This window comes from Vipera ursinii (genome assembly GCF_947247035.1).
Source record: "Vipera ursinii genome assembly, chromosome: Z".
Classification (NCBI taxonomy): Eukaryota; Metazoa; Chordata; class Lepidosauria; order Squamata; family Viperidae; genus Vipera; species Vipera ursinii.
The window spans coordinates 92,537,902-92,553,340 of NC_139517.1; the positions used below are offsets into that span (position 1 = coordinate 92,537,902).

General features: G+C 37.7%; 1 protein-coding gene across 1 annotated transcript; it reads left to right on the forward strand.

Moving 5' to 3' along the window:
• The first annotated feature begins 6,563 nt into the window (after nucleotides 1-6,563).
• Nucleotides 6,564-11,108, forward strand: POLR1F (RNA polymerase I subunit F). Its single transcript, XM_083376460.1, has 4 exons — nucleotides 6,564-6,861; nucleotides 8,311-8,452; nucleotides 9,816-10,024; nucleotides 10,429-11,108. The coding sequence occupies exons 1-4, from the start codon at nucleotides 6,584-6,586 to the stop codon at nucleotides 10,766-10,768; spliced, it is 969 nt and encodes a 322-aa protein (XP_083232586.1). The 5' UTR covers nucleotides 6,564-6,583; the 3' UTR covers nucleotides 10,769-11,108.
• The last annotated feature ends 4,331 nt before the right edge of the window (nucleotides 11,109-15,439 follow it).

The following is a 15,439-nucleotide window of genomic DNA, read 5'->3' on the forward strand; positions in this document are numbered from 1 at the left end:
TAGACTCTACGGACACCTCAGTTGTATTATCTTAAGATCCTGGTGTTCGTGTCAGATTGATCTGTTTACACATCTCTGTAAGATAACAGAGGAATTGTGTGACTTTAGTTTTATATGTTTTGTGAAGCCAGCCAGCTATTTGTACATGACTTATAGTTTTAAGGTATGCAATTCAGATGTGATTTATTCAGTAATCCACAGTTTTCTTTAACCATGGTTTAGCTTAATATGAGCATTTAGTCTGTGATCCTTCTCCTATGAACTGTTTCCACAAAGTGGCTGCAGTTTTTTTGTCTGAAGACATGAGAAATATCGACATGGATAGAATGTGTCACAAGCTGCTTTGGAACAAATTTCTCTTTATCTGAAAGTTAAACTTCCTTTATTCCATTAAACTGAATAGAAATCCCATGAGGTTCCTAACACTAGATATGTGATGGAACAATCTCATCCTGTGTCACAATAAATTTATTTTAGTTCAGAACAAAGCCCTAAATATATGATATTTGCCAAGAGAAATAAAACCAGTTGAAATGTGTTGATACATAGAAGAGAAAGAAATATTATTCATATGTTCATTTTGCAGATTATATTATGGGCATTTAGTGCATTCCACTACAATTCCCATCACACCCAATCAGCACACTTTGGCTGGAGAGGATTAGAGGTGGTACATTTCAGGAAAGAATAAAAATGGATTTTTTTCACTGAATCTTGCTGAGAACAAATTTAGATGTTTTGTTACAATAGACTGATTACAGTACTATTGCTAGATGGACTTTGCTTCAGCAGGAAAAATATCTATAATAGAGGAAGGCAGATAATAGTTTCTCAACAATGATATGGAATGATTGTTTCTGTTCCTTAAAAAATAAATCTTTAAAGGACAAAACAAAACAAAACAAAACTTTGTTGGTGCTTCTGGAATTGATCATGTGGCAATACAACTTCTAATTTAGATGGTACCCTTTCACAGAGTCTTCCAGTTAGTTCTTCAGTCCAGATGCTAGTCGGGTCAGTTTCAGCCCAGAAATGATTCATCTATATACTCCACCACAATACTTAAATCAAGACGTAGCTTTGAGTACTGGCAATCCTTGTTTAGCAACTGCATTTGCAATTATGATGATGATAGAAAAGTAATTTTATAACCAATCCTTGTTGTGAAACAAACAAAAGCTGAAGTAATATCATACTCAAGTCAGTTTCACTTGGTGACCACTTTGCTTAATAATGAAATTATCAGTCTAAATTTGTATAATCTCTTTCTTTATATTCTTCAATTAGTGCTATTTATATTATAAAATTATAATTTTATAGTTAAAGATTGTGAATTTATTATATACATTAGACATTCATCTAATACTATAATGAGATATTTAAGTACTGTAATTACAGAAGGCTTAATAAAATGAATATTTGAGATTTGCAAGGGTGGTCTACTTTTCATCTGTGTGGGTATAGATATAGATATGCCAGGGCAAATCTCAGAAGAAGCATTAGGATGGTGAAACAACAATATAAACATAAGGTGGAGAACCACCTAGCAGACAACAACCCGAAGCAAGTGTGGCAGAGACTGCAGCACCTAACCAACCATAAGGGCAAGATGAGGAACACGGTTAATACTGATGCCTCGTTGGCAGAGGAGCTAAGGAGCTGAATGTCTTCTTTGCTCGCTACGAGATGAAAAGACCAGACCACATAGCCTCCCCTGGCTGGCCTTCTGATTCTCAGCCACTCACCCTATATGAACATCAAGTGAAAGCTGTATTGAAGGCTGTGAATCCCAGCAAAGCTGCAGGCCCAGATGGGGTGCTGGGGATAGTGGTTAAGAATTGTGCCAATCAATTAGCAAGGGTCCTGACATCTCCTTGCAAACGGCCTGTGTACCATCATGCTTGAAAACAGCTACCATTGTCCCAGTCCCGAAGAAAACTGCAACTGAGTGCCTAAATGACTACAGACCTGTTGCATTAACGTCTGTAGTGATGAAATGCTTCAAAAGACTGGTTCTCCAAAATCTTAGGACATGCCTCCCACCAGACTTTGACAAACATCAGTTTGTCTACAGGGGGAATAGGTCGACAGACAAAACCATAGCTACTGCTCTACATTCTGTAGCAAGCCATCTGGAGAAACCTGGAAGTTATGTCAGGATGCTTTTCATTGACTAGAGCTTGGCTTTCAACACTATTCTGCTGGGCGTCCTTATTGAAAAGCTGACTGACTTGGAATTTTTCCTCCATCTGCGAGTGGATTAAAGACTTTCTAAGGGACCTGCTAGAAACAGTGAGGGTTGGATCTGTTTCATCCACCCCCCTGAAGCTTTGCACGGGCTCGCCACAGTGCTGCGTGCTTAGCCCCTACCTGTACTCACTGTACACATACAATTGTGTATCGTCCGACCCATCCACCGTGATCATTAAGTTTGCAGATACCACCATGGTAGGTCCTATTACAGGTGGACATGAAACAGCGTACAGGGGGGAGGTACAAAAACTATCCTTATGGTGTTTAGAGAACAACTTGCACCTGAACATTGGCAAGACAAAGGAGATGGTGCTAGACTTCTGGAGGAAAAGACAGGGACCTGCCCCACTTTACATTGGGAGGGGTTGTGTGGAGAGAGTTTCCTCTTTTAAATTCCTGGGAGTCTACCTCTGTGAAGATCAATACAACCCACATGGCCAGAAAGGCCCAACAGACTCCACGCTGGCCTGACAGCCGCAGATAGGAAGATATTACAGAGGGTGGTGAGCACAGCACAAAACATTGTGGGCTATCCCCTGACACCACTGAATGATATCGCCAGGGCTCGTTGCCTTGGAAGAGTGAGGAAAATTCTCAGGGACGACTTACACCCTGGTCGGTAACTCTTTATTCTCTTCCCATCGGGTAGGAAATACAGGAGTATAGGCAGCCGTACCAACAGGCTGAAGAACAGCTTCTATCCATGGGTTGTCAGGCTCTTGAACAGGAAATAACTTTATGTATGATTGACTTGCAAGGCCGATGTGTTGTGCAATTAGCTCACATGGTGTAACAAGATGGTGGATTTGTTGTCACTGTGAGTTGTGGTGGTGGAGGCACAAAGGGAGGCTCAGCCAATCTCAATGTATACATGGTGTACTTTGATAATAAAGATTCATTCATCGATGTTCACTAGAATACAAAAAAATATCTTCATAACTATATTTAACACAAAAAAACCTCCTTGCTACTGAAGATTCATTATTTTCCTCTTTCTTGGCTTTCCATTACACATAAACATTTCTTTTATTCCAGTAAGGTGTGATAATTTGATGTTTGATTTATACCCACTTTAAAAGCTTAAAGATGGGATGAGCTCCCATTACTTGCCTCAGCTCCTACACACCTACCAATTCTAAGGTATGCAAATGCAAATTCTGTGCTTTCCCAAAAGTAAGACCTAGCCCGAAAATAAGCCCTCGCTTGATTTGGGGAGTGGGTGGGCCTAATATAAGCCCTACCCCAAAAATAAGCTCTGGTTTTGGGACAAGGCACATACCTAAAAATCAAGCTAGGGTGGGGGAATGGAGCTGCCCCACACGGCCAACAACCACTTATCTTGTAGCCAGGCCTCTTCTTGCCGGCCCACTTCTCCGGTGTCCCCAAGCTTGCATTTTGCAATTAGAGGCCTTTTGGGAAGGCCTCTGCAGCTGAGAACTAAGCTATGGATTCAATCCATAGCTCTGGTTCTGCAAACCTCTACAACTGAGAACTGAGCTATGGATTAAATCCATAGCTCGGTTATCAGCTGCAGTGGCCTTCCAGAAAGGCCTTTGACTGTGAAATGCAGGCTGGAGCTCCATTGTCAGCTGCAGAATGAAGCTGCTCTTTCAGTCTCAGAAGTAGGCCAACTGGGCGAGGCTGTCGGTGCCTGAGATGAGTGGAAGACACCCCCAATTCTGAAAATAAGGTGTGTTGTCTCTTCTGGAGGCAAAAAAAATGACTGGGACTTACTTTCGGGGAAACAGGGTAGATACAACTTCAGTGTTGAATATAGTCATGTTGGCCATATGACCATGGAAGTGTCTTTGAACAACTGGCTGTCTTGGCTAAGAAATGGAGAAGAGCACCACTCCCTGTCATGACTAGACAGATAATCTTTACTTGTGCCTTTAAAACTTAAAAATTTATGCCCATTTAAAAGTTTTTAATAGGTATAAAGTTGTTAATATTTAGTGGATTTTTTATTATTGTTACAATCCAAACTCAATAATATTATGGTGATAAGAACGAAGGATGCAAAACTTCTGAATAAATTAAGATTTATTTGAAGAACAGTTACTCAATGGAGTTTTTTTCCACACATAAACTTTGTGCATTAGATAAGTATAAATACATTGAGAGTTGATGAAAGCACAAATATGAATCATTTTCAAATAGAAAAATAACTTGCAGATTATGAAATATATTTATAAGTAAGCATAACATTTCAGAGGCTTTCAGTGTCCAAATGCTAATGAAAATGGTTTGAAGACTGCCCACTATACAATATTTAAAAGGTTGTTTTAGGATGTCAACTTTGCCTTACCAAATGCTATTATTATCAACACAAGTGAATAAGATGGTGATGCAATTTTCTTAAGAAATCTTTGTTCTCTAAAACCCTAGGCTACAAACCCTAATTAGAATCATTTGAAGATATTTAGCTCCAGAATTTAGTAGATATTCTCCAGAACTGCAGAATTGAGCAATTTGATATTATGGTGGAAAATGGTTTACTGATTTTTAAGAACTGAATATCCATACAAGGCTCAAGTGTGCCGCCCAGTGACATCTTCTTAAATTACAGCTGTTTATTTAATGAAGGTTTTATTTTATCTAATTATCCACAAAAGATTAGGAAAGTTTGAATTAAAGATATTCCACTCTTACAAAAAGGAAACAGAAGTATTTGTTTCATCCATGGTCAAATGTCGAAGAATGGAAGCTTCAAAACAATGAAGTTATGTGACCAGCCCATTTCCATTTCAATGTAAATATTGCCCCTTAAAAATTATCTGCAAAGAATATTTAATTGGGAGAGTATAAAAAAGTAATCTGTAAATGAATACTAAATTTATGCTAAAGTTTACATAAATATAATCAGAGAATTATAAATTAGAGCTTGTGCATTTGAATCTAGTCATTTGCACCTTCCAGTTCTTGAAAATCTGAATGATAGAATAATTGATTTAAAAAACAATTTTAGTTGAAATACTTAATGTAAATCATCATAATCATTTTAGCCATTCTCCATCCAATGCATTCTGAAGGCATCACCTGTATGTTTTCAATTAATATGGTCCTGAGTTCCCCCCCCCAATTGGGCCCGCAATACTTGCTGCTGTCGTCGATCCATCTTGTTTTAGGTCTCTTTTGTGGATGCTTTTTATCAACTGGGATCCATTCTATGACTGCCTTGGTCCATCTGCCATCAGTTCTTCTTGCTATGTGACCAGCCCATTTCCATTTCAATGTAAATATTGCCCCTTAAAAATTATCTGTATTTATATCCATTCTCATGTCCTTGCAAACCCTGTAACTTTAAGCCTAAAATGCTGATATGGTTTTTGTTTGAACATGTTTTTAACCCCAATATTTTGCTATAGGTGCTGGTTGTTTGAGAATACTAATAGTTAAAACTCAGTATGTTTTGGGAAGCACAGGATATTCCTTTTGTTGGATATCTGAAATGGGCTTATAACAGGCTAAATGAAATGGCTGTTTTAAGTAGTGTGATGTCATTCAAAGTATCCAGATTATTACAATGGCCAAAAGGACTCTTATGAAATGTTATACCTTTTTCATCATTTTCTGTTCCACCCCAATTCCACGAGAACTCCTGAAGGAAAAACAACTGCAAATGTAAATATTTTTATTTTATTTCAAAGTATCTGAAAAGGCAAAGGTGAATAAAACTGTCTATGTGACTGCTAAGAGTCAAAAACAACTTGATGGCACATAACCAATTGTTAACCAGCCAGAATTTAAACAATTTAAGCACTGGTAATATATATCAGTAGACCAGACCACCGGTCCCTCTAGTAAAGAATCTTGGCACAATAATTTCCGTATAAAATTTTAGAACTTTTCATGTAAAATTCTATTATTATATGTTGTAAATTTAAAAACCTTTAATAAAATTCCAGTGCTCATCCTGTGAGCCATCTAGATTGTTGGCTTCGTGCACCAGTGGTTACGTACGGTGGTCTCAACGACTTTCCCATCTTGCCGCCTTTGCCTGAGACTCATTTTCTGACTCGTAACGAGGATACCGCAATACCGCTGTTGGAGCGCCACCCTCAGGTTTAGAAACTCTGTGGGCTTCAGGAACCGGATGTCTCTACTCTCAACACAGGCACAGCGATTGTAGGTAAGCAAAGCCGCACACAAAATGGCCGCTAAACCACATCCGGAAAAGAAAGAGTCCCTTTTCCTTTTCTACTTCCAGCCATTTGATAGGTTGGTCCGGGCAAAATATTCAATTTTATGGTGAGAACGTCATCACTAAGTGACAGCAAGGAAAGAGGGGACCTTGGGACATACAGCGACGCATTCTTTTCAGGGTGCCATGGCAGAGATGGCGGCTGGATCATCTTTTGGCGAGGCGGAGGTCGAGACGGCTGTTGTGACCTCAACAGCGGCGGCGCCTTCTGCTCCGGTGCCCCTTCCCACCTGCGTCGAGCTGCCTTCTTTTGAGACTGCGCGAGCACTGGCGGAGAACCGCTACTCTTGCCTTGTGGTGGTGTCGCATCGGAGGCATATCGCGCTCCCGCCGCGCTTCCTGAATCGCAAACGGACCGGGATTTGCGCGCAGTTAGATGCTGAACTGCGCCGTTACTCAGATAGGTATGTGCCATTATTGCTTTAAAAATATGCCGTTTAAATACTTCAGGCTCTAAAAAACAAACTGGTGAGAAAGCGAGTAGTTCGGTCAACTTTCTAGAAGTTGTTCCATATTTTCCCCTTAGCCTTATTGTTCTCCAATTCCAACACTGAATAAAGGTTTCGAGAATCCTAGTTCAAAATATATTTAGGGAAACCTGAAATTTTCTTCACAAAAGACAGTTACAAATTACTCCCCACCCCTCTTCCCCCTGCCATTTCCATTATATTAGAAAGTTTGTAGCCTGTCTCAGACTTGCTGTCTCATCCCTTTCAAGTAAAATCAGTCTTTTAATATAGACCTGCCCATCGTGCTGTTTCTTTTCATGGTAGTATCTTATAAAGAGGGGTCTTTAAACTTGGCCCTTTTATGACTTGTGGACTTCAACTTCCTGGCTGAGGAAGTCTGGGAATTGAAGTCCACAAGTCAAAATAGGGCCAAGTTTGAAGACCCCTGTTACAAAGAATACAGAAGATAATTCAGAAATACTCCCCCCCCCCAAGAAAAAAATAAAGGGTTGACTTGCATAAACACCATTCACTGTATTTCTGTATTTTTTTGTCATTGTAGTTTGTGTTTGCTCACATTACATCTAAACAGTGATTGCTGTGAAACGTAGAAACCATGCCACAAATGTATTTTTAAGAAATGTAAAACCAAAATTAAAGGATTAATTGAATAAATCATTTTTGACAGTGACAATTTTGGTATCTCATTTGTAACTAGTATGAATCTCTGGGTAGAAAGAACATTCCATTGCTAAGAAGATCTTCCAATAATACCCATTAAGCCTTTATAGGATATCTTGGTTTATGACTTTAAGAAGCTTCAAAGATTAAGCTCTGGGTAGCCAACATGAGGTAAATAAGGGGGAAATGATCGTTTATTTGCAATTAAAGTTTATAAAATGGAACAAAAGAAATTTCCATCCAAGTTTATTTTGTAAATAACAGAGGAGATAATGAACACACATGTTCACACAAGTAGGGAATTATACTCTCTGCTAAATTAATCCTGTGGCTTTTATTTAAGCAGTTACCTCAACTGTGCCCTCCTTGATACTTTCCAATCTGTAATGATTTGCAATTAACATTTTGATTAAGGGATTTGTATAACAGCTTAAGAATTATGTGAGCAACCTGCAGAACAAATTTATTTTCAATCAGTATATTTTTAAGTAGTTCATAAAGAAATGGTGTTGTAGTCATCTGTTATATTGCACACTATTAGTGAGCCTCCTAACTGACATTTTTCTCAGAATCATAAAATCTGCATCTGTGTAACTTTCTATTTGAATTGCTTATAACTGCTTTGTCATGGTAAGGATTATAATTACAAGTGTTTCTTCTAGACCTTAGGTGCACTTAAGCTTATATTGTTAAATGATTTATTTTATTTATTTTATCTTGTAGTTTTCAAGGTGTTCCTGTGGCTTATGATGATATTAAAATAACTAAAGAACTGGGTGATATAATTGATGACATTGGGGCCATCCATCTGGATGTAGAAGCTACTTTTGTTGCCTTTCAGCCTAAGCCAGGGAAAAAACTTGTGGTATGTATAATTCAGTAGTTTTGTTCTTACAGTTCTTCTCATCTCAACTTACATAGTAAGTTCATTTGCTTATTTAATTATTTATTGGATTTATCCTCCCATAATGATGACATCAACAATAAATAGTAATTTACAATCAGTCAAGAAAACATTAAAGCATCCATGGTATAATTAAAAATATAAAAAATAATTTGACCAGTCCTCAGTATACCATTAGTGTTTTTACTATTCTACCCTACTCTATTCTACCTGTGTGTGTTTGTGTGTGCTGTGATTGTATGCGTGAATGAGTGAAACCTCAAGATGGTGAAAATACCCAATTCTCCTAATTTTCCCCAAAACAGCAACCATATGAGGTGGGTTGGGCTAAGAAAAAGGGACTGGCCCAAAATCACTCAGTTTTCTTTCATATCTAAGAAAGATCAAGAACTTAAGTCTACTGTAAGTGTGCGTGTGTTTGTGTGTGTGTAGAGAGAGAGTATATTAGATTTTTCTATAACAACATATTTTTTATTTTTACTACAGTAGAATATATTTAGGCATGTTTACATTTTATAATTGGTGGTTTATTAAGTTATGATGTTGATATTTACAATCTTTGATCATTTTCAAGTATGGTTCTTTAATTAATCATAGGAGTAGTGGACTGAAACCAACATTGTAATTAATTGTTTTATATGAACAATATCTTTTAAAATGTTTTTAAAAAGTATCAGATGACCCTGTTCAAAACTTTTATAACATACTCTGGTTGGCAACTTTTAAAAATTAGTTCCACTATTGATCTGTTATAGAAAAACAGTTTAGAGTTTCTGCAATGTCAATCTACTGAGCAAAAACAGAACTAGATTCTTACCAACTCATGATAAAAGGATATTGGACCAGCTAACTCCTAAAAAATTAAAAGCAAATTATTTATGTATATTTAGTATTCAAAATATATAAGAATACACCCTAGTTCCATATACAGTGGTACTTGACTGCTTCAAAACTCAGCAAATGTGATACTCAATGCATTTTGATGAGAAAATATTGTCCCGGTACTCGTAGTTTCTACATGCTGCAAAAAGAAGACGGGGACAGCCACAAAGAGCAGACAACAAGTTATTCATACTGGGAAGGTTGTTGCAAAATGAAGAAGGGGATGGCCAAAACAAAGGGTCATGTGATAAGTCACCTAGTTTGCTTGGCACTTGTATGTTTTAGTACCCGTCGTAGCTCTCAGAACCAATTAACATTGGGTTCTGCGGTACCACTGTACTTGGTATGTACCTATGCTGAATATTGACAGAAACAACAGTATAGTTTTACCCCAAACGTGATGTGGTGCTAACATTTCTCTTTTTTTCCTTTCCTTCCCCAGGGTATAATTAATAAAGTGGCACCTAGCCATATTGGCTGTCTGGTTCATGAATGTTTCAATGCTTCTATACCCAAACCAGATCACATATCAACAGAAGATTGGAAAAACTATGGTTTTCAAATAGGTAATAGGCTGGTATTTAAGGTGCTGCATTTTGATTCAGACGCCGCTGGAGTTTTCTGCATCCGAGGAAAACTGTGTAAAAACAGGTAATACATATTTTTTACAGAATAGAGTGGCTTGATTTATAGACTGTAAGGCTTGAGATTGTATAGCATATCACTAAAATCTTAAGATCTCACTTATTTCTCAAACGTTTAATGGAAAAGTATGTGAGAGCTCTCAAATTTGAAAAATAAATGTGGAAAAAAATACTATCAATAATAATAATGGTTTGTGTTCCAAAATGTCTGTTTCTGCTAGCACTTCTGTCTTCCATTTAAAGGATTTGTCAGGGTAACCCAATTAAAAGATAAATGTAAAAATACTATTAACTGAAACCAGTCAAGTATGAATCAATTTGAATAAACTGTATAGTGTTTTGCTTCTATATAACTGCGGGTATTTACTAGTCTTGTAAAAGTTGTTTTCTCAGTTATTTTTTTATTTTTAGTCTTGGAGAAGAGATGCTGAAGGAAAAGTGCAAGAAAAAATATGAAAAACATTGTGATGTACATAATGGCTCAGAGGAGATGGAAGTTGATATATCAAGTGTTGGGATAGAAGACAGAGAAATGCATAATGGTGATGATGAAGATGATAATGATATATATGATAAGCCCGAAAGAGAGAATGGGCAAGACGGAGCAGAGGTGGGAATGCATGCCAGTGACTCAAGTGGTTACCATAGTGATCATGGTAAATCTAAGAAAAAGAAAAGAAAACTTTTTGAGGAGGAAAATGGACTCCCTGGTTTGTCAAAATCTAAAGCTAAAAAGAAGAGAAAAGAGTGAGAAAGTGAATAATACCAGTATGCCTTACCTGTGTTTGGAACTTTTCCATCAGTAATATTTTGACATTTTTATTGCATTTTAGCATCTCTAATTGATGTCTGAAAATTCCATTGTAGATGCTGGACTTCAATAATGTCTAAAAATAATAAATAACATGAGAAAAGACATTTATGTTTTTGTCTAGCCTTTAACTAGCAATTGTTAGTGCTTTTAAAGGTTTAGGGGAAAAAAGTACAAACCCTAAATTAAGTTCTCCCTCTGAGCTATATATTTAGTTTTAAGAATCTGTTTCCAGAGTAATATTAAAAGATCTATCTGAAAAATTACTATTTGAGAACGTATTTGTAATCTGTGTTAAGATCTCAGTATCTTTCAAGGCTTCTTTTATGCCAACATGGTGAAGGAGAAATTGATCTCTTAATTAAAGAATTATATACATTAGGAGTGAGAATTGGGGTTTCTAATTTGGTGCTTTAAACTTCAGCATATCTGTGGGCATTTGGATACCACTAGGTTCTCTCATCACCTTATGAATAAATAAGCAACTAAATTGGCACATTGGAAACAAAGTTCCAGATCCAAGTATCATCTTTATCTACAAGGATGGTTTGGGGCTCAATAGATCCATAACTTTATTTTAAAATAAAAAGAGTGGAAGGCTGTATCATGGGCCTTGTTTAAAAGTTTCCATTACTACAAGAAAATGACAAATGTTCATACAATAGGAAGGGTCCTTGAATGGTTATACTATTAAAAGGACGCAACTTAGAACCTTGTTAAATCGAGATTTTGTAGATAGTTACGTTCTTTGATAGTCATGCCATTTCAGTTGCTATTTTATGAAAATCCTCACAACTTCTCAATTTTCTAATATGGCCACCAGTTTGAAAAGAAATAATAATAGTCTTTGAAAAGTATTCTGTTATTATGAATACTTTTGAAAAGTATTCGTAACAGAAATTTCCATCTGGTTTCTAGTGAAAGATTGAAGGAATTGAGTTTCTGGTTCTGAGGAAAGATAATTGATGGCAATAACATAATTTGTAATGGTTTGATAAATTACCAGATAGATAAAGGTATACATTTCTTAAATTCTTGAAGACAGGACTCTAATTAATGGGTTTAAAAAACAAAATATATTTAACTTAAATGTTGGGTAAATCTTTCCTGCCAAGTGTTTTGGAAGACAGTGGACATCCCTTCATTAAATGTTTAAAAAAGAGTATATAGCTATTTAGGAGTTCTTGCACCATGGACCTAAAATACTATGACACATAGGAATATTTGTACTGTGGATATTGTGCTTTTGAATCATTTTAATACAAAAATGAAAAAAGAATTCACTTCTTTTAGGTGACTTCTAGGACAGGGCTTTTTAACCAGTGGTATGGGTACCACCTGTGGTACATTGGCACCTGGCAGGTAGTACACGACCATCCTAGAAAAGTGGTAGGGAAGGGGAATGAGCTGAACCAATGGCAGCACCGCACAGGCCTGAGCAAGAGATGGCTGGAGCTGCAGGGCTGTCAGGGCTCAGTGAAAGCACCAGGATCAGCGCTTCTTTAGGGCTGTCGGCTCAGAGGAAGCGCCAAGATCAGCACCAGGCTCCAGCTGGAGTTTGACGCTGATCCTGGCGCTTCTGAGCCCAGAAGAAGTGCCGATCAGCTGGAATGTTGCAGCATCTCCAGGGTCTTGTGATTTACATTCAGATGCTTGGCAACTGATTCATATTTATGACGGTCACAGTGTCCCAGGGTCATGTGAAGTGACCAAAACCTGCTGCAACCACCCAGCAGTTGGGGGGAATAAAAACCAAACACCCCCCACCCCACCCCCACTGCCAATCCTCAACAGAAATGCTCAAAATAATGAAAACTTTGGACAGGAGGAAGAGCGCCGCTAAGCAGGGGTCTTGCTTGGCTGTGGCTTGGGGGGGCACTTTTTTCAGTCCCATTGTAACTTCGAATAGTCATGAAGTGAATTGTAAGTCGAGGACTACCTGTACTTCATAAGTTTTTTTCCTTTTATTTTTTAATATTTTTTAGTCATCAAGTTTTTGACACCTTGCTAGGTGACTGGTGGTACTCGGATGTTGCCATATGCCCTTCGCCCAGTGCGCTCCCACAGGGAGGGTCTGCTCAGGGTCCCGCCGGTAAGAGATTGCCGGCGGGTGACACCCAGGGATAGGGCCTTCTCAGTGGGGGCGCCTGCCCTCTGGAACCAGCTGCCGGTGGAGCTGAGGACTGCTCCCGACCTCCGATCATTTCGCCGGGGCCTGAAGACCTGGCTCTTTGAGCTCTCGGGCCCAGGCTGAGGAGACATTCATTTTAATTGGGGTTTTAATTAGTTCAGGGTTGATTTAATTTTTTTTAAATTGGGTTTTAACTTTTGTATGGTTGATTTTAATTCCCTGTAAACCGCCCTGAGTCCTCAGGGAAAGGGCGGTATATAAATGCAATAAATAAATAAATAAATAAATATCCTAAAAGTGGTACAATGGGTGAAAAAGTTAAAAAGACCTGTTCTAGGAGACTGTATGCAACAAGTTTTGTCCTTTGAGATTCATCAGGTATACATAGCAATAGATTCAGCTGTGCAGTCCAAACCTTTACCAGGAGTTGAATTTATAGGCCATTGCACTTTGATGGTAATTATGCAGTATATCAGAATTGTGCAAGCAGTGGTTCTGAGAATGTCATGGACAGCCCAGGAAACAAGTGGATGGTAAAACAGAGTCAAAAATTACTCTATTTTGAACAAAGATTTATAATGTCTCTTAGTGTTCAATATAAATAAAAATACCAAGGAAGATATTCACTGTTTAAAGACAGGAAAATTCCCTTCCTTCCAATCTGCATGTGTCTGTGTATAAGTTAGTCAGGTTAAATTTGCATGTTAGTGTATGATGTAATGTAACATTCATAATTGGTCAGAAAGCTTAAAAAAAGGAAGAGAGTATATACCAGTCAAGCCAGCTAGGTGACTGGGCCAGTCACTTACTCTTAGACCAACTCACAACAATCCTACAACAGGATTGTTCTAGGAAAAATAGGAGGAAAGTATTTTCACTGTTTTAACTTCTTTATAAAAATAATATAGGCAGAATAAAAAAAATGTTTAAAAAGTCTAAAATAGATACTTTCTATAGGATAAATATTGAATGTTCTCTTTACACAAGAAAAAAACCTCAGCTGTATCAGACCAAAAACTATTTTAGTCTGTTACTTCACATTGTCAACACAGGGTGCTCACAAGCATGAGTTAGAGGCTTGATTTGGGATTTGTGCATTACAATACTAAATATGGAATGTAGACATTTTCCTGCCAAAGGAATGCTGTTGGCCGCCATCTAAAACGGCCCAGAGTTTATATTTTTATTGTTACCATGGGTTTAAAACTTCAGAATGAGCAGAATCCAATCAGTTGGAAGTAAAGCTCTGTGAAAACACTTGAATGAACTATATATCATCTTCACCATAACTGTGAGATTATAGTCCATTGTGGAAAAAAAGAAAGTATGATTTCTCAGTTCCACGTAATATTGATGACAGAAACATTGTAACTCAACTGAGGGTTGGTGTTAATGTGAAATAAATGGCTTTTAAATTAATGAAGATGCTTTCCACAATGTAAGGGGGATTTGTGATTAAAGGGGAAAAATACCTGGCAATCTCAGTGGAAAAGTATAGAATTCCAACTTTTACCTTCCTTACTATATAATTGCGGGGGGGGATGTGCTTTCTTTGTTCAATGGTCTGCAGTACTGCTGACTGCACATTACATTGAATCCCAAGTGGAAAGTCCTCCAAGACCATTTTTTCCCCTCCAGATCAGGAAGGGTGGACAGCCAGATAACCTTTTTCTTTTTTATACAATATCTTCCAAATCCATCCATCCTCACAAATAACTTGGAACACAAATCCAGAAGAGACACATACAAGGAACTATTATCTCTGTAAATTATCTGAATTTTACAGGTTGAAAACAACTCCAGAGATAATTAAGCAATGCTAGAATGTTACAGACAACAAATAGGAAATAATAGACTTGTCAAAGTAACTAAGCATTAGTATTTAAATGCAAGTCCAAAACATGAATAAAAGGAGAAAGAAAGTTGACAAATTTGGGAAGGATCACGTTCCAAATAGAACTGCTATATGTTCCATTATTTAATTATTTAACCCATCACTTATGTACAGGTAAGATTAAATTAAATGGGATTACTTTGGTGTATGGAAGCTTTTTCTGTAAGGATTAATATACTATCCTGTTAGAGATTAGATCAGGGGTCCCCAACCCCTGATCCCTGGACCGGTACCAGGCACGGCATGCCAGCAATGGGTCTGCACAAACAAGGAAAACCCCATCCGTGGGATGCAGGCAGCACACAAAACCATGCCCTCTCCGGTCTGTGGAAAAACTTTCTCCACAGAACTGGTCCCTGGTGCCCAAAAGGTTGGGGACCCTCTGGCCTAGATGAAAACATTATTATTTTTAAAACAATTAGGTTTCTTTAATCATCAGTTTTGATTACATTAATTTATAACACTGGTCCTCAATCTTTCTGGCTCCACAGACCAGCAGCAGTGATGGGGAGATGGTTTTATATGCGCAACCTATATCCTGCACATGGACAAATAAAGCTTTCCCCCGGTCTCCCAACAGGCCACA

What these genes read in the sequence shown, in the direction of transcription:
- POLR1F (XM_083376460.1), top strand. Translation starts at nt 6,584, where the DNA reads ATGGCAGAGATGGCGGCTGGATCATCTTTTGGCGAGGCGGAGGTCGAG. An exon ending in CTGCGCCGTTACTCAGATAG is followed by an intron (nt 6,862 to 8,310) that starts GTATGTGCCATT and finishes TTTATCTTGTAG; the next exon opens with TTTTCAAGGTGTTCCTGTGG. An exon ending in AGCCAGGGAAAAAACTTGTG is followed by an intron (nt 8,453 to 9,815) that starts GTATGTATAATT and finishes TTCCTTCCCCAG; the next exon opens with GGTATAATTAATAAAGTGGC.